Source organism: Emys orbicularis, chromosome 1, assembly GCF_028017835.1.
Source record: "Emys orbicularis isolate rEmyOrb1 chromosome 1, rEmyOrb1.hap1, whole genome shotgun sequence".
Lineage (NCBI taxonomy): Eukaryota > Metazoa > Chordata > Testudines > Emydidae > Emys > Emys orbicularis.
The window spans coordinates 229,390,669-229,418,212 of NC_088683.1; the positions used below are offsets into that span (position 1 = coordinate 229,390,669).

Consider the following 27,544-nt stretch of genomic DNA (forward strand, 5'->3'; position numbering starts at 1 on the left):
ATTTGCACATTTCTTAAGAGTTGAAAACCTTTTCCCAAACATTCTGGATCACAAATATGGAAAGTACCACACAACTCTGTCCTTTAAAATTGTCATTTTGTTACTTAATAAAACGACAAAACAAGAATTAAAAAAAATTTAAACTCACTCAAATCTAACAATTCAATTTTGTAAATGAAAAGAATGACTCGTGTATGCAGTGTTGGTCCCAGGATATTAGAGAGCCAAGGTGGATGAGGTAATATCTTTTATTGGAACTACTTCTGCTGGTGACAGAGACAAGCTTTTGAGCTACAAAACTTGTCTCTCTCACCAACAGAAGTAGGTCCAATAAAGGATATTACCTCACCCACCTTGTCTCTCTAAATGACTGGTGTAAATTCTGAACATTGTCACTAATAGGGAAGATGATGGCAGATTTCTTCTGCAGCTCACTGGGAGAAGCTGTGATTCTAACTTCATTTAGTCACAAGCCATGGTCATCTCATTAACATGAGATGTTTTAACATTAGCATTAACACAGAAGTAGTCAGAAATCCAAAAATTCAGTTCTGTGTCATAGACACGAACAGTGGTTAGCTAGCTAAGGAGTGACGTACACCTCTACCCCAATATAACGCTGTCCTCGGGAGCCAAAAAATCTTACCGCATTATAGGTGAAACTTGCTATATCGAACTTGCTTTGATCCACCAGAGTGCGCAGCTTCTCCCCCCCCATCCCTCCCGGAGCGCTGCTTTACCGCGTTGTATCCGAATTCGTGTTATATCGGGTCGTGTTATATCGGGGTAGAGGTGTATTACCAAACAAACTTTCAGTTAACATAGTTTTACAAATGTGAGGACTGCCCTCCCAACATTGGAATAATGTTTTATAAACTCTGAATCCATATAAACTTCAGCCAAGGGAGTCTGTTCAGTCACCATGTCAACTTTAAACATTTACATTGATGTCATTCTTGTTTTACGTCTCGAAAAAACTTCTGGCTGCTCTGCTATTCCGCTTCAGCTTTTTCACATTTATCCATTTTGCACTGTATCCTGACAGGAGACTGGCTAGTTATTTCTAACCCACCCTTGGGGAGCATTCCAAAACAAGATGGATAAAACATCAAAAATAATAGAAGAAAATGTACGCAAAGCTTTTGCAAACTTAATGCAGATGCTTAGTTTACATCACTGAGCAATGGACTATACAATGCATCTCATGTGGGGCTGTGAGGGGGGAAGGAAAGAAATAGGATGGCATGCATGCTATGTTTTTATCAATGAGGCATATGTCAAAGGGGACAGGCTGATTTCATTACTTCTAAAACTACCTGTTATAAGAGGATTGGCCCAATAACTAAAAGGTTCACTAGAAAGCTTCCATTGTCAGAAAGTCTCATAGAGGACATAATCCAATGTCCACTGAAGTCAATGGAAAGATGCCCATTGACTTCAACTGGCCCTGGATCAGACCCAGATAGAGTACTATAGCCTTTGACTCTCTCTTTGGAGAAGGGAAAGGTCCTGGGAGCCTCATCCTGTAAGGAGCCTCTCCTGTGCGGTATTAAGGCCACTCAATGGACAACCCCTTGTAGGATTCATTTCTTCACATCATAGTCATTAAAAATCCTACCTAGAGCATATACATATGTTTATTTCATTTGGAATCAAACATCTAGTTCAGGTCCTTTAAAAAAACGCAATAGCTAGTAAAACAGGAATGCAGACCAATGCAAACAAACATGAAATAAAACCCATGTCTCCAAAGACAAGCACAATATACAGTATGCTTCATTTTAACTTCCAGTGGTAAAATTACAATGCTGTTGTTTTAACAAGCACACATTAATTACATACAGAGAAACATGCCCATTTCTAACTTTCCCTGTGGAGTATAGCTTTAAAAAAAAAGTTTCTAAAATCAGCAAGTTTCAACACTTTTTAGTTCTCAAAACTGCATTTTCACATGATTTTTAACTTATAAAACACAAACCCTGCAATATTTATAAGACATAAATGACCAATAATCATAAATGGCACTAAAGACAATTAAGTGACAGTTGATTGTGAATATAGACTATCTGTACAATTATTTTTATTCTCTTTTGTGTTTTAAAACCACAGACACTAACTCCTGGTATAAACCTATGTGAAATCAGAAACATCCAAGAAACCACCTTAGAATAGGAACTTTAAATATAAAGAAGAATTTTGAATGCATGAAACTTTTAATAATTGGTTTTCAAGGAAGTACATAAATCAGGAATTCTTTAAATAAATAAACCACTAATAATTTCAGAGTTAGATGATTGATTTTGGTGGTTAACTGCATTTTGTAATATCCTGAAGGACAAGTCGGAAATAACTTTCATTTCTTAGACATAACCTACGGTTTGACATTTATCTCATCTACCCTCTTCATCTGAAAGGGAAAATGTGCAAGGTGGTGTGCAAAAAAACCCAACAAACCCAACTCACATTCCACTTTGCCTCAGTGAAAACTTTACAAAGACTTCACATTGTTGTGCTAATAGAGTCAAAAATTCTTGACACAAATGTCCATTTATTGCCATTAAATAATGTACTGAAGGTCACAAGACAGTTACAGGACGAAGCTGTTCCAACTGAGTCTCCAATGCAATTCGTTCTTTGTGAACTTCCTGGAGCACAGAGAAAAAATAAATGCTATAACTTTTGTGGCACCCACACATACAAAGCTGCATTATTAAAGAGTAGTCTAGTAACAGCTGGCATTTACTACAGATCTCATACCACTTACATCACGCTTTATCGTTTCAAGGCACCATACAAACGTTAGACAATTAACCCTCACAACAACCTACTGAGATAAGTAGAATTATTCCCTTTTTACAGATGGGGAAATGAGCAGAGAGAGGCCAGGGACTTGCCCAACCTGGCCGATGAGAGGAAGGATGGCCCAGTGGTGAGTGCACAGACTTGAGACACCTGGGTTCAATTCCCTGCTCCAAAACAGACTTCCTGTGTGACCCTGGCATGCTACTGTCTCTCTCAGTTCCCCGTCTGTAAACTGGGGATAGCAGCACGACCTGACCTAATTGGAGTCTTGTGAGGATCAGTACATTAAAGACTGTAAGGTGCTCAGATGTGCAAATGGGGGGCATATAAATACCATAGAGAGAGAGAGTCAAAAATGTAATGGTGGCAGAGTGTTTGCTATTAAAACTTACGAGTGAGACATCCTTCCCCAAGGTCAGTCCACTGGGCCATACTGCCTCTTTTTACCTTGCTATTGAAGGTTGCATGCTCAGCCCTGGTAGGGATAGTCTGCCTTGCACTGCTCCTGAGAGATCCTTCTAGACAATTCAGGAATAGTGGTAATGATAAACTCCTATGTGGAATTACACTTCAGTCCTGATCCAAGGAAGGTGGTTGTAACATGGGACGTTGAGTGGGTGGGATGTGAAGCTAGGAAAAATATAGCATGGGGATTTCTCAGGACTGTGACAGAGATGCAGAGGAATGCTAAAGGAAGGAAAGAAGGTCAAGGCAGGCCGACTCAGTGGCAGCCCACTGCACTATTAGGTCAGACATCAGGGTTCAGTTTCTGGTCCTGGTCTCACATTTCCAGACCATTATAGAGCTGGAAGTGCTGCAAAAGGTGGCACTTTCAACCCGGTAGGGAAAAGCAACAGCAGTCTCCTCTGACTGATTGGCAATCAGTGTTGATGGTCTCTGAAAGGATTCCCAGTATGTTCAGACCTGCTTACGTAGAAGTATGATAGTCTATATAAGTGACATGAAGCTTCAGCAGAAGAAAAATGAAGGAATTTATTGACTTCATGACTGGACAATTAAAAAGAACAGAATTTATTTTTATCAGGAACTTACCAATTTAAATACGCCAAGAAGTTCTCAAATACAAGCCAATGGACAGTGTTTTAAAATCACTCTTAGAAGCTTATCTAAGGCAACAGTACAGCCAATACTTTGTATACTGAATGACTGAACGTAAGAAGCTAAACAACAACTGATCAGGACAAAGAAAACTATGGCTGAGTTCCTCTCATGCGTGAGGAGACAGAATTAAATGCTCTAGGAGCATTCAAAAGACAAGAATTATCATTTAAACTCAATTCAATCGACAACACAGCCCTTTGCACTTAGGTTACGCATTTTCTTATATAGGCCACTCACCCCTAAAGGTACAGCGTAGCCACTCTTTCAAAAGAGAGTCTGGAAACAAAGCAGTAGGTTTCATCTATAAAGAGGAACTAGATCCTTAGCCAGTGGTGAAAAACAACCGATTGCATCAAGCCTTGTAATTGTGATATTCAATGTGTTCCTTACCTTCAGTTGCTGCTGGAGTTCACTGTTCAACCTGGCTAGCACCGCATTGGCTTCTTTGTTTTTACGAATAGTAGTCTGAATAGCCCTCTTCTGTTTGGAAGACTGTCTGCTGGAGATAAATACAAAACATTTCAATGAAAAGAGCCTCAACAGTGACTGTTCCCAGGAGACCAGACATCCACTTTATGTACATGTGTACTGAACCTTTTGATCAAAAGAAAAAGATACAAATTTACAAGAAAATGTAGTAAATAAGTGTTGATGACTGAATGAGTGATTCAAAAGCAAAATGGTCTAATTTTTTAATCTGAACCATCGACCTATTTTAGGCCCATTTCAACTATTTTATTTTCAATGTACTTGTATTTATTGCAATATCCTTGCTAATTATTGTTTTCAAACACTTAATGGGGGTTAAAATGTCACTAATGCCTAATGGAAAATGTACAGAACATTCTATTTAGAAACAATTTTACTTATTTTTAGTATCTTTTAATTATTTATTATTAAGGACATCTGCATGAAAATAAAATCTTTGCTTTTTCAAGAGTTTAGCTGCTCTTGCTGCTTTTTTCTACACTTGAAATACTAATCTTCCATTTTCATACCAGTCATTTCCAACATAGCTGATTGTGATGTCACACACAGAAATGGGACTTCAGATAGATCAATTATGGACATTATTCATCTGTCCATGACTCTTAAAGAAACAAAGATTTTTTTAAATGCAAATGTTGCTAGTAATAAAAAAACAACAAGGAAAGGAAATATGATAAATATAGGTTAGATAAGCAGAACTGTTTTCTAAATAGACATTTTAAAGTTGTACATGAGGTGTCAGCAGCTCTTTAATGACAACGTGATCTAAGACAGATGTACATGGTGGCAAGCAGTTGGGGAAAGCCCAAGTTAGCTCTTTCTCTGAACAGAGCGGACAGCTGTGATCTTTGCAATAGAACCTGTGCCTGTTTCTTATAAAAGGTTGGTCCTTTTGCTATTATTTTTCACCTTTCCACCAACCTGTTTATCTACATTTTGCCCCTAATCAATCTTTATAATACAATTAAAAAATAAAATAAGTCAAAGCCTACACGTATCTCTAGTCTATGTGGTCATTTAAATGTTTTGGAGAAAATACAAACATCTGCATCAGATAGGGCTGATTAGGGATGCTAGCAGGTGTTGCAATTTTCCTTGGTCCCCCTATATAACTGGGGCTCCAAAAACATGTACAGTAACTCCTCACTTAACGTTGTAGTTATGTTCCTGAAAAATGCGACTTTAAGTGAAACAATGTTAAGCGAATCCAATTTCTCCATAAGAATGAATGTAAATGGCGGGGGGGGGATAGGTTCCAGGGAAATTTTTTTTTGCCATTCGGTACAGTACTATAGTTGAGAGGTGCCCCTGCCTTACCCCACGCAGGCACAACCCACTGGCACTGGAGACAATGAGGCAGGCAAGGAGGAGGCTGAAGGTGCTGTAGGCTAAGAGAAGCACGTTGCGCAGCAGCAGCGGCAGCTTCCCCTATTCAGCAAGCACTAGGGGCGGGGGGCTCAACGCTCGGCCTGCCCACTCCACCCCTTCCCCCAAGCTCCCACCCTTAACCCGCCTCTTCTTCCCCCCTCCTCCTTTACTCCGCATGCCACGTCCTCGCTCCTCCCCCCTCCCTCCTGAAAGCAGCAAGCCAGCTGATTGCCGCAGGCAGGAGGTGGGGGGAGGAGGTAGAAGGTGCTGATCTGCTGGGTCTGTCGGCGGGCGGGAGGTGCTGTGGAGGGGGGCATAGGGGAGCTGATGGGGGGCTGCCAGCTGTGGACAAAGCAGGCAGCCAAACAACGTTATAGCGAAGCTTTGCACAACTTTAAACGGAGCATGTTCAGTAATTGAGCAGGGACGTAAGATCGAAACAACGTTAAGCGAGAGGACATTAAGTGGGGAGTTACTGTACTAGCATTCTCAGGCCATCTCAGGAGCCCTATTTTCTATTTTAATCTTCCAAGTTATGTAGCACTAGGGATGTAAATATTGTTTAAAAAGTTAACTGGTTAAACGATTAAAATTATATTGTTTAACTGAGGCAGCCGGGGCTGGGGTCCCTCTGGCGGGTGAAAGGCCACCAGGGCTGGGGCTGCTCCGGCCGGCCAGCGGCGGGTTAATGGGTAAGGTCGGTTAACACTAATCCTAATGCTTACCGGTTAACCTAGGTAGCACAGATTCAGGCCCTCAACAGCTTGATTGTACACGTATTGTGAAAAACTGACTGGATGACTCAGCTGGCCTGGTTTTGGCTCAGATTACCTGGTCCAAAATCATCGAATCATAGGGTCATTTAATCTACTCCCCTGCCAAGATGCAGGATTTGTTGTGTCTAACCATCAAGACAGATGGCTAGCCAGCCTCCTTTTGAAAACCTCCAGTGAAGGAGCTTCCACAACATCCCTAGACAATCTGTTGATGAGAAACGGAGGATTTGGGCTAAGCACAGCCTTGTTTTTTTGCGTACAACTTCAGCTGCAGGAAATGTGCAAACCCAAAGAAAGATTCAACTGCACTCATTTCACATATGAATCCTGGAATAAAATAAATTTGACTGAATACAGCCCTTTTCCCACTCCATCACTTGTGCCTGCATTACTGTTATTGGACTTGTTATTGGAGTCATGAAGACTCTTTGGTCTCGGTGATTTCAATATCTATGCTTTCAATTTGCACACTGGCAATAGCTGTAGCATGCTGACTCTAGATCTCATAGCATCATGGCAATCAAAAGATTATTCCAGGTGGTTTATGGCTCAACTCATGCTGATGTTATACTCTTTTCTTTGGGATGGATCTAGAAATGAGCGTTAAACATGTATTGTAATCATTTTCTGATCGACGTCTCCCCTAGGCTGAAAGTGAAAGCCTTACTTGACTCCTGTCAGCTTGGTAGAACTTTTTCTATATTTCATCCTCGGAAACTGTTAGATCCAATGAGATGGCAGAATAGAAGGGGGAAATATTGCTTTTCAGTGTTTGGGCCTCTCTTTGATGGAGTGGAACACTACAACTATCTATTGCTCAACATCAGTGAAGACACTTGGATACCACCTACCCTCAAGTTAGTCGTACCAAAGGCGGCGTCTTAGAATGCTTGGGACTGAAGAGAAGCGCTTAGTCTGACCAGTTGTGTCAGAGAATTTTGGCACTCCTACACTATGGCTGAAGTGGTGGTGAAAGCAGTGTTGTTCTCCTCAGCCACTGCATTTGCAAACACCTGACCAGTGGTGTTGTTCAGTGTTGTGAATGCCCGTGTAACTGAGACTGTGTTGAAGTTTAGTTCCTGGCTGTGGAGAACTGCCATCTTATTATGATGACAAGATTGAAGGGATTTGGAGCCATTCCCCGCATGCTCATCTCCCGGTTGGTTAACAAGTCAGAACTGCCAATATGAGTGAGCACAACTTCAGCAGCGTTATGCAGGCTTCAAATACCTGCTAACGGGGTCAACACAAGATCCCTGCTACCTTGTTACAAGGGGTAGTTGAGTGGTAGCTTTTGTGATGTGGACACATATTTGTTGACTGAAACCATCAAGTGCATTTCAAAGAGTTCATTGTTCAGCTATCAGATGTTAACAATTTTTGGTCACTACTGACATGGCCTGCATTTGAACTGGCAATCAAGAGTTGAGGTCTGTATCTCATTACCAATGCCCTGAGTCATTCAATCATTAAATAAGAGAATGAGGCAAAAAACAGTCAAGTCATAGCTCATGATGCAGCTTAATGTAGTTTTTAGGTGTGTGATTTACTTTTGGGCTGGAAGATGGGGTTTGACTGCAGGCAAGGAAGAGGTCACACTGCTAGTGGGAGTAAGCTCCTGGTTTTCCAACATCTGATTTTCGGAGCGGAATTTCCTACGGATTGGTTTGGATGGTGGCTGAGTAAGCAGAATCTCCTTTGGAGAAAAAACAAACAAACAAAGATTCAGTTAGTCCTTAAATAAGTCAGCGTCTAAAGACATGCTAAAATGTTGACGTGGCGAAAGAAAGGGCTATGATGAGTGAATGCTTTTGACACAGAAACTGCTGAAGTATGGCCTAAGCTTTGTGCTCTTTCAATTTTGACTAAATTCAGTAATAACCTGCTTTTTAGAAACTGCATTCTGTCATTTTAATATTAATTTTCTATATTTGCAGGTTGGCTATTTTTGTTGGTGTGTCTTGCCCTCCCTCCCTTCAATTGTCTTGCATGCATTACTTCTGTTTTATCTTAATTTGGACTGTATGCTGTTCAGGGCAGGGACTGTCCATGCAAATGTGTGTACATGCGTCTGTGTACAGGTAGCATACTGGGGCCAGAACTCCAACTGGGGCTTCTAGACATTACCAGAATATAATAATTAAAAAATTATGCTCTGTGTAATATGAGGATTTTGCCTGCATACGCTGCCATCGTGATCAACACAGGACACCTTAAATTTCCCAGGAATGACCAATATTGATCGCCAGCTAAGGATTATAAAGCATCTACCCATTATATGGCCTCATCTCATCCCCATAGAATCTGAGTGCCTCACAAACATATCAATTTATCCTCATGACACCTCTGAGAGGTACAGAACTACTACCAACCTCACAGTACAGCTGGGATTCAGTGTCTGAGAGAGACTGACTTACCCAAGGTCACACAGAAAAGCTGTGGCACAGCTAGGAATTGAACCCAGATCTCCTGTGTCCCAGGCAAATGCCTCAAACACAAGACAGGCTTCCTCTATCCTATGATGTCGGTCCCAAAAATACTTTCCCTTTTAGAGGCAGCTCGGAAACTGGCTTACAAAGACCTACATATAAACCATCATTGCAGAATGAGTGCACGTGAGGCTAGGGATTTGTCATGGAGAAGTACATGAAAAGATGTGGTCAGGTTCAGGTAGAAAAGACAAAATACATTAATTTTTAATAAACAATGCCAGAAGTGCTTTCATTATTTTAATTAAAATATCCTTGATTTTGCCCAAAACTTTAACAACACTGCAGTATCAGGCTGTTCTAATAATAATATTATTATTATGAAGCTTAGCTTTCATAGCACATATTTCATCTGTAGATCTCAAAGTGCTTTACCAAAGAGAAGCCTGTAGTATCATCATCTTCATTTCACCAAGCAAGAAGCTGAGGCACAAAATGGTAAAGTGACTTGCCAAAGGTTACATAGTAAATTAATGGCAGAGCCAGGACTAGAACCCATCTTTCATTATATGGTCTAGTGGTGTATTCACTGGACCAGGCTACCTTACTTTCTATGTCTTAGGAACCAATTAATACAATACAAATAAATTAAACAAAGTAATACACCTTTAAATGACCCAGTGAAGTGCCCAAAAGGCTGCAATATGTAATCTGAGTCAGCAGAGGGCTATTGTGGGTGTTTTGCAATAAAAAGTAATTTAAGGCCATGAATAGAGTTAGCGTTATGAGAGGGTAGAGTCTCTAACATTCCAAAATCCCACAGGGTTCCATGACTACTTTAACAATATTTAAAAGAACCAACCAAAAAAACCCACAAAAAAACCAGGATCTGTTGCACACCACCCAACATGGAAAGCCACTTGCCTTAAATATGTGGAATACCACAGTCAAAATAATCACATGGCATTGTATAATTAATGTATTTGCTTACTGCTTATTAAAAAAATGTATACCCAGGCTGAGAGTGATTACATCTACATACCAGATTTTCACAAGATATTTGTGACTATACACTGTTTTGCTTGTTTTCACAATGGAGATGGGTCCCTTAGTGTTTGTTAATTGAAGTGAGTGAATGTGGTCCTCGTGTAAGTTGCTGGTTTAATGGTGTTAGTGCCTGAGTCCCCCACTTACATAGAGAATGGCTGCAGTGTGAGTCATTGCAATGGAAGCTCCCCCACCCTGTCTCATTAGAGCATTGGCCTGCTAAACCCAGGGTTGTGAGTTCAATCCTTAAGGGGGCCACTTAGGGATCTGGGGTAAAATCAATACTTGGTCCTGCTAGTGAAGGCAGGGGGCTGGACTCGATGATCTTTCAAGGTCCCTTCCAGTTCTAGGAGATAGGATATCTCCATTAGCATGCCCAAATCTAGAAAGGGTAGGATCACCAATTGGGGCAGAGGATAGTTCAGCCTCTATGCGTATTCAGTCCTGGGCCTCCTATGGGGCTGCCAATAGTGATGATGGTTTTATGAATGTGGACACCAGGCTGCTAGAATCTGAAATGAGACCAAGAGCTCATTTCCAGGACCTCACTGAACAGCCATCAAATGGTAATATCTGTCAGTCAGTATTGCTGGCATGAGCTGGATTTCCACCACTAACCTTTAGGAGAAAGGCCCAGAATCTCATTTCCAAAACTCAGTCCCCTGGTTCCCCTTTGTTTTTTTTAAATAATTGAATAGTATCTATGTTTGCCATTTAATTGAACAGGGTAGCAGAAGAGTGTAACTATTATATGGTTATAGATCTGGAGTAAGATTGCGCTTTGGGGCCTCACACTTGGCAGGGTTGAATAGCTCTCTCTGAAAATGTCACGTGAGACGACTAGGGAACCTGTGTGTGATTTCTACATGCTTGAATGAGTGAGAGCTGGGGAAATGCAAAATACACAATCTCTGTTAGTATGGCAAAAAACAGCCAAACCTGGATGTCAAAAAGCCCCATTTTCATGAGTGCTATTTGAGGGGCTGGTACATTCCTAAAGCCAGACAAACAGAAAACACAGAGAACCTTACTTGGCAGGATGATAGGGAAGTCAGTCCTTTTGAGAACAAAAGAAATTTGAGTTGCACAAACTGATCTGAAAGCAGTTCTACTATCCTGTAGTTTGTTTTGGGCTGAGACAATACCACTAGTGCTAACTGAACTTGGAAACTAGCCTATAAGAAGTTCGTTGGTTAAAGATAGACACATTGAGCCTGCCAGAAGGTGCCAGGAAGATAAGTTGTGAGTATCTGGTTAAAAACACACCTGGATAAGACACTGATGACAAAGCTAGCTTTTTAAGATGCGAGTTAGATGGACTTTTCAGCTATGTCCTAGGCAACATCCCATAATTGTAATTAAGCTTCTCACCCTCTTAGTGACTAGGGGGAAGAGTCTCAGGGATCTCTCTAACTACTGGTTCTCTCTATTGTGTTTTTCGAATACATTTGCTTTCACTTAAAAACTACCTGCATGTAGTTTGGGGAAACTGTTGTGCTCGTTTGGAGAGATGAACACTGCTGGTTGTTCTAGGAGGAAGGAAGCTGTCTTCTGAGCAGTAGTCACTGGTGCCTAGTGCAAGTGGTACATTTGTTGGTGCCAGAGTCCCCACTCAGTACATTCGTCCCTTCCTCAATAAAAAAGCAACACCCAAAAGGAGTTCAAAGGAAGTGTGTGTGTGTGTGTGTGTGTGTGTGTGTGGTGTGTGGTGTGTGTGTGTGTGTGTGTGTGTACGTACACAGAGGATGTGGGGGAACCTGAGTGAAGCATCAGGAAGATGCACATGGGAGAGGGTCCAACCCCATAAAAAAAATTGGAGAATGAGGAAGAAAATTAAAGAGATTAATTCCCTGGTAAATTCTGGAAGAGCAGCTGCAAGTTCCTGCATTTTAGGAGATGATGGCATTTCAAAACAAGCGTTTTATGTTCTAGACGTCAGCTTTTTTATATGGAATGCTCTGCTATAAAAAACTTCCTAATGACAAGTTAAGTTCTATTGATAAAATAGTTCCTGAAACGGACAAGTAAACGCTCCATAACCACTGGGCCCTCCTGAAACTTACAGTTCCCAGAGGCTCACTTTGCCCTGCTGCCCCCCTACTCCCATCCAAAACTCTCCCCATCTGTGTCCTGCTGCCCCCATATCACTAAGCTGTCCCTTGCGGGGCGGGGGAAGGACGGCTGAAGTTCTGCAGAACAACTCTGATAGATACTCCTGCCTCCTCTTTCATTGTACTGAGGAGGAGGATCTTCAGGCCACTGCTGCAGATCTCCGGCAGGCCTGTGCCCTGGGGATACACTCCAGGAAGCTGGGGTGGGTGGGGCTAGTGGCTATTTAAGGCTGCCAGTTTCAGGAGCCCAGCTACATGTGGTCAGCTCTATAGTGGGCTGGGTTGGCTGTAGCTATGCTCTCTCTGGCTTCTTCTCTGCAAAGCTGCCTCTGGTGGCTAGAGGTCATATGGGTGACTGAACATCAGGAGCAGCTGCAGCATCTGGCACAGGAGCTACCAGCCAAATAAACAGGTCATGGTGCTCATTTGGGGAAGAAACATCACTGGGCAGGGAGAGGCAGGGAGTACAGAAGGAAAGCGGAAGAAAGCCCACTTTACCACCTGTGGGGGTGTTTTAACAGCTCCCTCTCCCACCAGACATCACCCAAACTCTCCCGACTCTCCTACAGGCCACCTAGACTCTCACCTCCACCCATGCATCATGCAGTTCCGTCCCTTTCAAGAACACCCCTCTGTGGCAGTATCTGGTACCACACTGTGCCGTACATCAGCACTAAATAGACACTACGTAATGTCTGTGCTGCGTTAGTACTGGTGGAGTATTATTGGAGATCTTAGGCCTCTAACTCCTTATTAACAACTGCCCCTGCTACTGATCTTAGATGGAAAGGACTGAGGTGGCAGCCAGAGTGATGGCTCAAAAGCAAAGGCACAAAGGGGTGTGACCCTAAAAGGCACTAGGAGGAAAATGACATAACCCAGTCCTTTGGAGTCACGCCTCCTCTTGGTTCGCAATAGCCGGAATGTGTTGACCTTCCCGGCACGCTGCAAAGCCCAACTTTTCAGGAGGGCTACCAAAGAAGCAACTGTTGTTAGGGGAAAACATACAGGGGAAGAGGAAGTTGGGGGCTGGTTTGTTTTTGTGGTGCCTGATTATTTAGTACACATTAGGGGGTGTTTCCTATTCCCAGCATTTGTCAGAAGCACCTAGAGCATTCAGAGAGGTGCCTCTTGTTGTTTCATAAATCTAAAGAAATAAATAAGCCAATGTGGGCACAGGGAAACCTTAAAGAGCACGGGTGAAATCATGGCCCCACTGAATTCAATGGCAAAACTCCTAAAGATGTCAATGGGGCCAGGATTCACCCCTGGAAAATGCAAGGCTGTAGTTACAGCATATCTATTTTATATGCCTGCAAGCATATAAAACCTGTAATTCATGTTTTAAACAAAGTCCTGCAATTCTATGCATATTATATAAGAGATCCTGAGCTCTAATAAACTGGTGTACTTATGCTGGATCCTTAATGTCAGATTTTTAAAATGTTTCATGTTGGAAGGGCTGGAAGGAAATGAGGACCAGACACCATTGATCTCTTCTCCCCAGTTCTTTAAGGGCCCGTGTGTTTATACTGTAAACAAATGGCAAGTTGTTTTTCTTAATGCACATGTACTGACGTGTGGATTGAAAGCTTTCTTAATGATTTATCTGAGCTGATGGTGGATGTCACATGAGTCCAATTCCCCCTGGTGTCCTGACCTCCAGAAAAAGTAAACATGTAAAAATGTAACCCTAAACCTCAGTTTAATTGCTTTAAAACTTAAAACAACGAAGGTCAGTTGATGAAGCCAAAAAGATAAAGGCAGATCATTCAACAACGGCATTAAACATATTGGCCTTACCTTTCTCGTTGGGCTGCTTTCTTCTGTCTGTGATGGAGCTCTATTCATCTGAGGATGTAATTCCATCTCAGATACTTGTTCTGTCTGTAACAACAAATCAGTCACCGCTACACCCAGAAAATGACTAGCAGTCATGTACAATAAAGACAATGAAAGCAAACACTAGACACAAAAGGAAAGTTACTTTAGCAATTTAACTCTGAGGGGGAAAGTTATGGTGACAGCTAAGTGAATGACACACGTCTTTTGTATATTTTTAATTAAACCATTTCCCCCCTTTATTGTGTTAAGAAAACAAGAGAAAACTTTTTGTGAAAAGCTAAAAACGGCAACGTCTCTCAACATAAATGGCCTGCTACCCAGGAGTCTTTTCTAGGGTTTGGTTCCTACAATACAGCACATAAAGCTCTTCCATTATGAGAAAAGAAAAGCCACAGCAACAACTACAAAGGTCAGGGGTGCAAACTGTCACTGGATCCTGAAGACTCCAGTTGAAAAACTGAACAAATAGTAATATGAACATATATTGAGATCAAATGATATTCAGTGGGAGGGAGGGGTTTACAGGGGAGCCTCTGACTGTGGGTGCTAAGGCCTAGAACAAGAAAATGGGAACTACCGCAAAAACTGTGATGATGTCACTTTATATACAAGGTATAGAAAGAGACAAATCTACCTCCTTCCTGTCCTAATCCAGCTCCAAATAGAAAATAATTGCAACAGTCAAAGCATTTCCAAGGAAAAGTCCTTAAATGTATCAGGCTAGGCTGAAAATTAAAACAGGGGGTTACTGCACTACAGCACGCTCACTTCTCCAAAATGGTTTATTTCTGTGCGGCTACATTTAAAGGGTTAAGTCCCGGGCTCCACAGGCGTCAATGGCAAAACTCCCATTAACTTTAGTGGGGCCTGGATTTCACCTAAAGACTCTTACCAACAATTTATCAAGCACGGAATAACCTATTCTGTTATTGCTGACAGACTCTTGCTGAGAGACTTTGGAAGCAATGACAGTCCCTACATTATCACGATCTAGAGTAGTCGAAGTTACTTCAATGCCTCTGATTCAGCGCAACCCATAAATCAAACCATGTCAGAATTAGATATAGATTATAACATATTTAAAGAGGGGCTTTATCATACCACTTCCACTCCCTTCACCACAGAAGCATGGAAGCTGGTGGGGAGAGGAAGCTCTGTCGTGTTTGCTAGAGCTCTACAACTGAAAGGGGTAGAACTAATGCTAGGAGAGGGATTTGTGATCTTCCTTTAAATGCATATGTAATTCCTCAAGACAGAAGGGAAAATAAAATGCGATGGCTGACCAGATTTCCCTTTTCCTCCTTCAAGTATGGTACATTTGAACTGCAAACCAATGCTGAAAAGAATTTGCCAGGGGGCTAATATGTGTACTAACATTTTGATTCCAAAAACCTTCCAGGTATTTCTAGACTGAGATAATAACTGAAGGCTCCTGACATACAGAGGAATGAAAGGGGGGGAAGGGCACACTCTGCTGAATCACTGAAATCAAGGATTTAATTTTTTCTTAATAAAACATGTCTCTCTGTTATCCAGTGAAAAACAATAGATTCCCTACTTTCCAGAACCATTTCTTGTGTAACAAAGAAATTCAGCACCAAAACACAGGCTTCAGTGGCTTGGCAACAGCATATCGGGCAGGCACTCCAGGCATATAAATTCTAATGAATGATCTTGGGACAGCAGAGCTCAAATGCATCACGGAGGCAATGAATTTGGACACTGGGGGAATGAAAATCTCCGCCCTCACCCACATTCCTTTGATAAAGGGTTGATTCACAGAGAAAAACCAATGATGATGGCCCCAGAGGGAGCCATGTGGTATGTCCCCCTGCTCAGAAGAAATGTACGGAAGGGGACCACATGTAACTGAGTGAGAAAGGAAGCAGGAAAAAAATCAAGTAAAAGATTCTAGGAGGATAGTTTGAGATGGAAGGAAGAGATAACCAGAGAAGCACCATTTGGTTCTGACTACTGATTAGATTTTGGCAGGTACAAAAAAGATCATACTTCAGTTGCAAAGTTACAGCACTTTACTCCCCTCATCCCCCCGCCACCGACTGCCTTCACACACACACACACACACACACAGGTTGGGATTTGCAAAAGTGCTCAGCTCCCATTGAAGTCAATGGTAAAACTCTCACTGAAGTTAATGGGAGCAGAGTTAGGCTGCCTTTGACCATCCCAACCTACAACTAAACTGATCCAAACAGAAAGGCCTCACAGCAGAACAATGTTACTTAAAATAATATTTGTAAAAGGAAAGAAAAAAGTACAAGTTTTGGACACTATCAGATGCAAATATTGAACCAAGTGTTGATGCCAATGCTAAAGGAAAAGATTTCAGAATTTCCTGCCAATCTGATGACACAGCATTTTTTATGTTTATTGGCTATTTGAGTGCTGTGGGCATGGGCCACCCATTAGAATAACAGCTTCAGTGATTGCAGGGTTACATTTCTATTGTACTATTCGCTGCTGTCAAAAGCCATTGGTGTTGGTACCGCCCTGCCTATTCATTTGTGATCATGAGGATCATACCCCAGTGTGGAATGCGGATCTCACAATACAATTGGGTACGGCTAACTAGAGAGGTCAGATGGTTAAATACATACACAGATTTTATAAAAGAAAGGAATCAGTTCTGGTACAGGAGCTGATGTAAAATGAATACAACCACTGGTTGTCGTGTCCTTAAAGTGCCACCTAGTGGTATTTAGAACAGGTCATTACTGTGTTTCTCAGAACACAGTCCGCACAAGAGATGCATGCATATTCATCAGCTTGGGACTGATCTGATGGTTCTGAATTCATTCACAAGCAGGGGTGAAAGTAAGGCGGTACAGGCCGGTACGGCATACCGGTAAAAAGTGGTTGCCTGTACCGGCCCATACCGCTGACTTTAAAGTGCTGCTGCTCCTTTTGCCCACCCCCCACCCCCCTGGCTGTCAGCAGCCCTGCCAGGTTCCTACTGTCAATGCCGCCGATGCGGGGGGGGGGGGGGGGGCACAAAAGGGGCAGCAACATTAAAGTGCTGCCGCAGCAAAAGGACCCTGCTTAAAGAGCTGCCGCAGCAGCGCTTTAACATCCCTGCCCCTTTTGCCCCCCCGAGGCCGCCGATGGGGGTGGGGGCAAAAGGAGCAGCTACCCAGGGGCTGGCGATTTAAAAGGGCCTGAGGCTCCGGCCACTGCGGGTAGCTGCAGTGGCCGGAGCCCTGGGCCCTTTAAATTGCTGCTGGAGCCCCAGGGGGTGCGGGTGGGCTGGCTGAGGGACACTGACCCCCCCAGCCTTGCCCCTTCCGGGGAGGAGGGGGGGAAGAGCTGCCCCCCCCCCCCCCCCACCGGTAAGAGAGAAATTTTACTTTCACCCCGGTTCACAAGGCAGGCGGACAACAGGCTACACTGGAGGCAGCGTGTATGAACTCTTCTGAACTTTCCATTTCCTCTTATAAAAAGGAAGCCTGGTCTATACCTAAAAGTTTTCCTAACATAGCTACGTTAGGTGTATGAAAAAAAATCGGCCCCCTAATCAACATAGCTATGCCAGCAAAAGCCCTAAGGTGGAAGCAGTTATACCAGTAATAAAGTCTTTTTACCAGTATCACTTATTTTGTTCGGGGAACTGGTATAAGATATAGCAGCAAAAGCATTTCCCCTCACTGGTCCCACTCAGATTTTAAAGGAATAGTCATACAGACAACGGGTGTGTTACTTTTTCATGAGCTGCCTCTGCTGGGGATTTCCCCTTTGAGGAAGATCCAGCGAAGAGATAACAGTCAGGACGGCCTGGGCAATACCAGAGACATAGTAGACCTGAGGGGATTCATGGGATTTTGGAGCCAGACCTCTTTCCTCATGGAGGTAGCAATCTCTCTCTCCCCAGTAAAAGAATGCAGAGGATACTCCACAAGAAGCAGCTACAGGTATTCATCTACATGGGAATGATCTGGTCTAAAGTTATTTCAGAAACAGTGTGGCATTTACAATGACAGCTTTTTTCTTTTGGCAGGGGATTTCCCCCCCATTCATTTCACTGCCTTCACCTTTGGGCCCTACATACCTGCACCTGTCTCTCTTGCTGTGGGCTGAGTGCCAGTTGCTCCAGAATATGTCACAATGACAGTCTGAGCAGCTGCTATGGAGCACGGGGAGAAGGTGATCACTGACAAGCAATGTGAGGTGTGCTCCCTCTATTCTATTCCATTCTAGCTCTTTTACCATGCTCATCAGTGAATACCTGGGCACCTCTCCTTCATTCGGGAGCTGAGCAACAAGTTCCTTGCTTCCCATGTGATTTTACAACTCTGTGGTATGAGGAATTCTTCCTTGGTGCTAAAGACTTCAGTCTTCTACTGTAGAGTCTGAAAGTCTTCAGCATGTAAGCACCACTTTACAACTTAAATGCAAGGCCTTGTCTACACATGAAAGTAGCACCACTTTAACTACATTGGTATAATTAAAGCACTGCAATATACTGAGTGCGGATGCAGTTAGACGGATATATAAGCTATACTTGTATAAGGCATCTTTATACTGTTATAACTGCGTCCACACAAGGGGTTGTACCAGTATAACTATTTTGGTTTAAAAAAAAAAAAATCACATCCCTAACTGACACAGTTATAGTGGTACAAAACCTGTGTGTATACCAGGCCTAAGACTATACTATTTTGGGAAAGAGTAATAAAGGACTAAACAAAAGACTAACATTAACATACTCTTCTATTTCAAAATTCTTCAAAAGCCTTACTGCTCACCCAGACCAATGTACAGCAGTTCATATTCCAAAGAGATATTCCTCCTATGTTCCTCAGCTGCACATCATATTCATATTTTCTGAGGATACTCTTACCCTCCAAGCAGGGGGTTACAAGGGCATGGCTACACTTGTGAGTTAGAGCGCATTAAAGCAGCCCAGTGCGCTCTAACTCACGACCCATCCACACTGGCAAGGCATGTAGAGTGCTCTGACTCCGCAGCTAGAGCGCTCCTGTACTCCACCTCGGCGAATGGAATAACCTTTGATGCGCCCCCACTGGAGCACTGTGGCGCCAGTGTGGACGCCCTGGCCGGTTAATGCACTCTGATCGGCCTCCAGAAGTGTCCCACAATGCCTGTTCTAGCCACTCTGGAGCAATGACGAGGTGCTGGACCTAATCAGTGTTTGGGAGGAGGAAGCTGTCCAGTCCCAGCTGCGCTCCAGCCGTAGGAATTACGATACCTTTGGGCAGATATCAAGGGACATGATGGAAAGGGGCCATGACGGGGACGCTCTACAGTGCAGGGTTAAAGTGAGGGAGCTGCAGAATGCCTACCACAAAGCTCACGAGGCAAACAGCCGCTCCGGTGCTGCCCCCACGACCTGCCGTTTTTACAAAGAGCTGGATGCGATATTTGGGGGTGACCCCACCTCCACTCTGAATACCACCAATGGACACTTCAGAGCCTAGTCCAACAAGGCAGGAGGTGGAGGAAGCTAGGTGGGCTGGTGCCAGAATTGGAATATGCGTCCCATCTATCGCCCCTCTGCAGTTAGGGAAACCCATTTGTGCAAAGCCAGACACAATGTCATGCACGTTACCCAGAGTCACGGTTCTTCTGAGCAGGATGCGATTAATGGCCCTGCAAACTTGCATCAACACGATTCCAACTGTGGACTTCCCCACTCCAAACTGGTTAGCGACCGATCGGTAGCTGTTTGGAGTTGCCAGCTTCCAGATTGCAATAGCCACCCGCTTCTCCACTGGCAGGGCAGCTCTCAATCTCGTGTCCTTGCGCTGCAGGGTGGAGGCGAGCTCAGCACCCAGTCCCATGAAAGTGGCTTTTCTCATCCGAAAGTTCTGCAGCCACTGCTCATCATCCCAGACTTGCAGGACGATGTGATCCCATCACTCAGTGCTTTTTTCCCCAAGCCCAAAAGCGGCATTCCATGGTGGTGAGCATGTCTGTGAATGCCACAAGCAATCTCGTGTCGTATGCGTTACTCAAGTCGATATCATCGTCGGAGTCCTCACTGTCACTTTGGATCTTAAAGAATAACTCGACTGCCAAACGTGATGTGCTGGCGAGACTCGTCAGCATATTCCTCAGCAGTTCGGGCTCCATTCCCGCAAACCGAAAGGGAAGACAGAGTGCGCAGCACAAAAAACATTGAAAGATGGCGCCAATTGTGGATGGAAGCAAAGGGATTGCTGGGATGCAAACCGATGCATCACGGGGCGTTGGGACAGGACCCAGAATGCCCCGCACCCTCCACCCCCTTCCCACAAGCCACAGCACCGGAATGGGAAGAGGTGCTCTGTGGGATAGCTGCCCACAATGCACTGCTCCCAATGCCGCTGCAAGTGCCACAAATGTGGCCACACCAGTATGCTTGCAGCTGTCAATGTGGACAGACTGCAGCGCTTTCCCTACTGCGCTCTCCGAAGGCTGGTTTAACTCAAAGCACTCTACATTTGCAAGTGTAGCCATGCCCTAAGAAGCTTCCATTCTAGAGGAATGTACTAGCAAGGCTCAGATCTCAATCTCCTACTGAGCGATCAAACTTGTAGCTCAGCAGCCAATATTAAGTTTTCCCTAATGGGCAGAGAAGAGGACAGTGTCAGGGCCCCTGGTTTTTATTCAGACACTCACTACTTCATTCTGTGACCCTGGGCCAGTCAGCCATAATAACCTCTCTACTGTTATCAGTAACAACATCTATCTGATGGGTTGTTGCAAGACTTGCTTAATTGTTTAGTACTTTGAAGTCCTCAGATGACAGGTTTAGATAAATGCAAAAATTACATTATTTTACATTTCATTTTTGTTTTTAGGTTCCGGTCCTCACTCCTCAAGCAAAGCAGGATTATACACAGATTTTTGCACTTTGCTACAAGGAAGTGCATGATTGACCTTCCAAAGCAAAATAGATAACACACTTCATATTTCAGTTATATTGAAACATTTCTGCGGGAGAGAAATACATATGGAGGGCCTGATCTTGCCAACACTTACAGGAGTGCTGTATTCAGCATTCACAGGATCACCCGATGCTGATCACTTATAGTGCCACTTCTTCAATTTACAAAGAGGGGAGTGCAGAAGAGCTTATCTGTAAGGTGAGGTGGACTACTCATGCTTTACACTCTATAGGATACTAATTATACCCTTCTGTCACCTATAAATAGATTAATTTTGAGGGGCAGCTTTTTCTCCTTTCTAAATGTTCACATATTTGTGTTTCAAACCAATTTTTCTGTTTAAAGGCTATTTCCAAAAAAACCAAGCCTTCTCCCTTCAGTTTCGGTGAGCCTGGTATATACCACATTGAACTGTCAATTCTTTTTACAGCTTGTTACAAAAACTGTAAGTGATAAGGCAGAAAGAAAACCTATAGGGATGCAAATGCAACAAGCTGCCAAGATCTTAGTGTGCTGACTGCTTTCTCAGCACTGTGCAATCCTGAAATTTTGATAAGCGCTTTTTAAAAAAAGCTATCTGAGAGTTGGTGATAAGGTTTGGGGAAAAGGCAGTAAATATGCACAAAGTGGCCACAATGTTCAACCCAACTGCAAGTAATGCATGGGACCCAGATGGAAACATTAACAATCTGCTTTAATACTCCACTTTCACAGAACCATATTAATATAAGCTGAAAGGGGGCATGTGCACTCTGTTAGAGACACAGGCATATGATTCTCATTTAAACAATTTTTGCAGCAAAATACAAAATTAATTTTTTTTTTAATTTAAGAGATTTGTCTCCCTATGGAAACCACTTTAGAAAAGGTTTCATTGCATCTGTCACTGAACCCCAAAATAACTTATTAAATGTGCTGGTCGCTATCATTTTAAACCCTTTTTATTTTTCTGGTCTGGCTATTCTGGATTTAAGATATAATTTTCCCCTGACAGAGGAGGATAATCCACTTGTATTGTATTCAAAGTGACAGATGGCAGAATATTTCATACTACAGACGATTTATAGTTTTATTACAGTCACAGTCTTCTTTAGCATCTAACACATTGATTATACACCATATGTTAACCCACAGCAAATAGGGTGGACTGTATCAATCCTTTATAAAACAATTCCTTTTTTCTAATACAATGTTTGGATATACAGGCTAAAAAAAGGGTTTACTGTGACTTAATAATGTAAGAAAAGATTCGCTCTACTTGTACCACTCCGTATGCAAGTACTAGGTTGCCATAACCTCAATACATTATTTCCTTTTGATTTCTAAAACAAAAATGTACTTATCTAGAGCTCTAGATGTCCTGCCAGCACTTACAATCACATGCACAAATGTCATCAAGATTCAATATAAAAAAGCACGCCAATTAGCCTAATGTTTAAACAAAAACACAGCCGCAATAGAATAATAGAAACAAATCAACATATTCTGTCCCATTCACTCAATGCCTTTACTTTCCCTGAATGCCTGTGCGAACAGCAGGGCCGGCTCTAGGATTTTTGCAGCCCAAAGCAAAAACAATTTTGGCCGCCCCCCCCCTCCCCTGTTTTTTAATTACCCGCACCCCCGCCCCGCCTCAACTCCGCCCCTTCCCCAAATCCCCAGCCCTGCTCTCAGGCCTGGGAGGGAGGGGGAGCAGCGGCGCGCGAAACGGCTGTTTCGCGCGCCACGGCCTCTCGGGATCTCCCCCTCCCTCCCAGGTTTGAGAGCCTGGGAGGGAGGGGGAGACTCCGAGTGGCCGCGGCGCAGGCGCCGCTTCTCCCCCTCCCTCCCAGGCTTGAGAGCCTGGGAGGGAGGGTGAGTAGCGGCGCGCGAGCGGCAGCGGAGGTGAGCTAGGGCGGCCGGGGCACATTTTTAGGGGCGGCATTCTGGCACCGGCCATGCCGCCCCTAAAAATGTGCCGCCCCAAGCACCAGCTTGTTTTGCTGGTGCCTAGAGCCGGCCCTGGCGAACAGATAGGTCATGCTAGATCCCCTAAAGGTCAGCAGACTTGGGCTATTTGGAACCAAAGGGGGGGAGAAAAGAATTCCACATTCAAGGGACCCTCACAGAGATTATCCTGTTGACAGCTCTGTAGTTAATTCTGGTAGTATTAAAATGGAATGCATTTTCTTATTTATCACACATGAAGGGGCCTGGTTCCAAAGACCATTAAATTCAGCAGAATGACTCATTGATTTCAATGGTAATTGGATAGTTGATTAATAATTATTTAGACCCTGATTAAAGGAAGCACCGAAGTCTGTGAATAGGGTTAGATAGTAGATATCTTTGTTAACGTTTAAAAAAGGAATAGTGTGAAAACTTTAAGGAATTATCCAGTACCAGACTACATTTTTAGATCTAAATGTTCTAACAGTTGTAAAAATAATAATGTCTCAGTTTTCAAATGTAACTCATTTCAAATTAAATAATTGAAAATCGTTTTTTTCGTTACTGACTGTTCCTGACAAGCCTTGTGTTCAGGATCCATTTTTGCACTGATGTTATCACAGCTACTGAGAAAAGATCTGCACTGATTTAGGGTTTGTGATGTCATGAGCAGTTCCAACAGATACATGGTATCCTGATCTCAGCAGTAAAATTAGAAAAATATTTTTTCAACTATTTTGCTTTTAAAAATTACAGATACAAGATTGTGAACTCTCTTTGTCTATGCCAGGGGTGGGCAAACTACGGCCCAGGGGCCGCATATTATTTTAATTTTAATTTTGATTTTAATCTGGCCCTTTGAGCTCCAGCCGGGAAGTGGGGTAGGGGGCTTGCCCCGCTCTGCGCGGCTGCCGGAAGCAGCAGCATGTCCCCCCCTCCGGCTCCTACGCATAGGGGTAAGCGCCACCCAGAGCCTGCACCCCTGACCCCCTCCCATGCCCCAACGCCCTGACCCTCTCCCGCCCTCCAAACCCATCGGTCCCAGCCCGGAGCACCCTCCTGCATCCTCAACCCCTCATCCTCAGGCCCACCCCAGAGCCCACACCCTCCAGCCAGAGCCCTCACCACCCCTGCACCCCAACCCCCAATTTCATGAGCATTCATGGCCCACTATGCAATTTCCATACCCAGATGTGGCCCTCGGGCCAAAAAGTTTGCCCATCCCTGGTCTATGTTTACAGTCCCTGCTGAAATGGGGCCCCAATCTGATTGCGACCTTCAGGTTCTGATTCAATACCCACTGAAAGTAATAGAAAGACTCTCACTGACTTCCAGCAACTTGGATCAGGCCCTTAGATGCTACTGGAAAATAACAATAATTTATACTTTCACAGCTAGATTGCGTAAACCTTACTTACACTGGTGAGAACGTAGTGATATAATAATCAAATTAACCTCATTGAGTAAGTGCTTCCCAAGGTGAAGAAAGGCTACCAAACATTTATAAGGGTTGCACAATCTAACCTTCAGTCTACAGAATACCGTATTAGAAACTCAAGATTTTAATCTTTTAAGGCTCTGCAGCTCACGACTTCTTAACTATTCCATTTATTTTAAAGAATTTGCCAGAAGCTGGGAATGGGCGACAGGGGATGGATCACTTGATGATTACCTGTTCTGTTCATTCCCTCTGGGGCACCTGGCATTGGCCACTATCGGAAGACAGGATACTGGGCTAGCTGGACCTTTGGTCTGACCCAGTATGGACGTTCTTATGTTCTTATTCACTTGAGTGAGTGTATACTTTTTAATCAATGTGTGCCGAAATCACCAGTACAAACGTGAAAATAGTAATCAAGTTTCCAAAAATAAATTACAGAAGAATCAGCATCAATTTACAAAACCAACAATTTTGTAAACCAGACTATAGGAGAGGAGGCTAGGAATAATTGGTTTTTCAGCCAAGATATATAGTCCCTCATTTTCCACGTCTCCCCTCATGTAGTACATGCAGGACTTGAGATGTATAGTGATTTATGCAGTGGAAGATACCAGTATAGTGCAATTTAAGTTAGGAGTGCTAATTTAAGTGTGATATATGCTGCATTTATTTAGCTGACTCTGGATAAAACCCTGAACACCTATTTTCTGTTCAGTGTACCTCGATAATTCCTATTAACATTAATGTGCTAATAAATCCCCCACACTATGCAGCTGTTGAAACCAGCTCCTGTAGACCCAAAAGCCAACTGTAATAAGGTATTATTTTGTTTTACATAAAAGAATATGGGCCCTATCTAATCTTTGGGTGCATGTGCTCAGTTCAGTTCAAACAGAATCTCATTCATGTGCGTTCAAAGTCAATTCCAGTTGTAAATATATATTGTTACAAATTGTTATTTTGCTTAGTTGATTAATAATTTCATCCCGACTCTCCATCATTATTAGCATGGATCCCTGCTGCCACTAAATAACATGCATTTTGTTTGTATACACTGGCCAGCTTGTCTCCCTAACCTTCTGTTATTATTAACTGTTTGTATTACTGTAGTGCCTAAGAGCCCCAGTTCTGGACCTGGACATCACTGTATTTGGAACTGTACAAACACAGAACAAAGAGACAGGCCCAGGCCCAAAGAGCTTAGAGCAGTAGATACTGGACAATCTAGTTAGACTGATTCCATCCCTCCTTAATTACTGATCCTTCGAGTTATCAGCTGTAGACACAAGGAGGAAAATTTGAAAAACACGTTTATTCCTATATCTAAGAAAATGTTGCAGGAGGAGTATGTACAAAAACCACCACTGGGTATTATACAAGATAGCAGTGGAACTATATACACCCAATATTAGAAGGAAACACACTAGATCTGTAGATGGAAAATACTTCAAAATAATTTATTAGCCAAAACAGAAGACTAGCCTTTGTGTAAATCTACTTCTATTAAAAATCAGAGGGGTAGCCGTGTTTGCTGCTTTTTGCAGATCCAGACTAAGAGTCCTGTGGCACCTTATAGACTAACAGACGTATTGGAGCATGAGCTTTCATGGGTGAATGCATCCGACGAAGTGGGTATTCACCCACAAAAGCTCATGCTCCAATACGTCTGTTAGTCTATAAGGTGCCACAGGACTCTCTGCTGCTTCTATTAAAAAGTCTTTCCAGCAAACTTTCACAGTGACTTGGGCAAACTTGGATTGCCTTTAAAAAATACAGAAACACAATATCAGTGAATGAAGGTAAGCATTTTAGTAAGCATTTGATACTGTGTTTCACAAAATCTTACAGGAAAAATTAATTCAAATTGGCTTACAGAGGAAAACAGAGATGTGGATTGTAAACTGGATTAAGAGACCATAAACAATAGCTTGGATACCTCTCTACACTACAGTATCTAAGCACTGATGAAAGGCAAATTTATTTATTGCAGTTACCACAGGAACACTGAGATTGATTTCAGAGCATTAGGAAAAATGTTGGTGAAAATTATATTGAAACAGGGGTCCATTGTGTGAAATGATACAGATGAGGATTGGACTCAGTGCAGACTCTGACAACAGATAAGCTCACAGAGGACATGGGTTACAGTAGTTCCTCAGGGAAAGTCAAGAAGAAGTATATGCATGGTTAATCAACCACATCCTCAAGTTCTATAGACAGATGACAAGGATGCATGCACACCCACAAATTTACCTACAGGGCTACGAGTGACAGAGTCCTGGGGAACAAACCCAGCTGCCATTTCCCTCATTATTAGCTCACCCGAAGACAACATTCCCAACTCCTTTAGGCCCAAGAGAGGGGCTGAGGAACAAGGCCAGTTTAAGGCAATGCAGTGCCCTAACGACAGCTCTGGCAAACACTTCCAGAGCTCTGCCCCCATGGCTCTGTGCCCAGCCACACCCTTCCCTAGTTGAAGTGATAACAGAACCCTCCTTCCCCTCCCAGGCAGCGACAGCAGTACGATGATCCTTTCTACACCAGAGAAGAAGCAAGATGGGCCCCCTCTGCCTCCTAAGAGGCATGAGTGGCAGCAGCACCCCCACACACCACCACTAATATTTACCCCAATAACCAGGGTATATCTGCTTTGGTTGGTGGGCAAGGCCTGCTGCATTCTTCTCCTTCTGCTACATGCAGAGTCCTCTGCTGGGTTGGCCTTGTCGGGGGCACCCAGAGCCGCAAGCCATTTTGATGCATGGGACAGTGCACATCACTTGGAGCTGTTGTTTCAAGCTGTCTGCAGATTCAGGCAAACATCTCTGCATCGGTTACATTTGGGGGGCCATAGCCCATACAATTTCAAAATTTTCTTCACAACTATGAAATCTAGCAACTTTCCTTTAAAAAAATAAAAAAAAAAGAACTGAGATTCAGATGTAATCACAAGACTCCAGGAGCAGAGGTCCTTGACATAGGCCTCTGGTGCCTATGTAGGGTGGCCAACTTTCTAATTTGTGAAAACCGGACACTGAGTGCCGGAACTTCCCCCGCCCCCTGCTCCGCCTCTTCCCCCGAGGCCCTCCGCCCACTCCTCTTTCCATCCTACCGTCGCTCGCTGCTCTTTCCATCCCCCTCCCCCTGCCAGCTGAGCAGGGCTCTAGGGGTGGAGGTGTGACTGGGCAAGGCGCTGGACAGAGAGAGCCAGACTCTGGGGGTGAGTAACTGGGGCAAGATGGGGGAGAGAGAGTCAGGCTCCGGAGGTGGGGGGGTGACTGGG

At 43.4% G+C, this 27,544-nt stretch overlaps 1 protein-coding gene across 1 annotated transcript in view; it reads right to left on the reverse strand.

The window, feature by feature from the left end:
* Positions 1 to 2,530: 2,530 nt before the first annotated feature.
* The window catches only part of REPS2 (RALBP1 associated Eps domain containing 2), a 146,325-nt gene continuing 121,311 nt past the window's right edge, over positions 2,531 to 27,544 (reverse strand). The window contains exons 17-20 of the mRNA XM_065415348.1: positions 13,948 to 14,031; positions 8,108 to 8,253; positions 4,315 to 4,423; positions 2,531 to 2,645 (exon numbers count right to left, since the gene is read on the reverse strand). Of these exons, the coding sequence (XP_065271420.1) occupies positions 2,577 to 2,645; positions 4,315 to 4,423; positions 8,108 to 8,253; positions 13,948 to 14,031 (408 nt within the window). The 3' untranslated portion in view covers positions 2,531 to 2,576. The remainder of the gene's footprint in view (positions 2,646 to 4,314; positions 4,424 to 8,107; positions 8,254 to 13,947; positions 14,032 to 27,544) is intronic.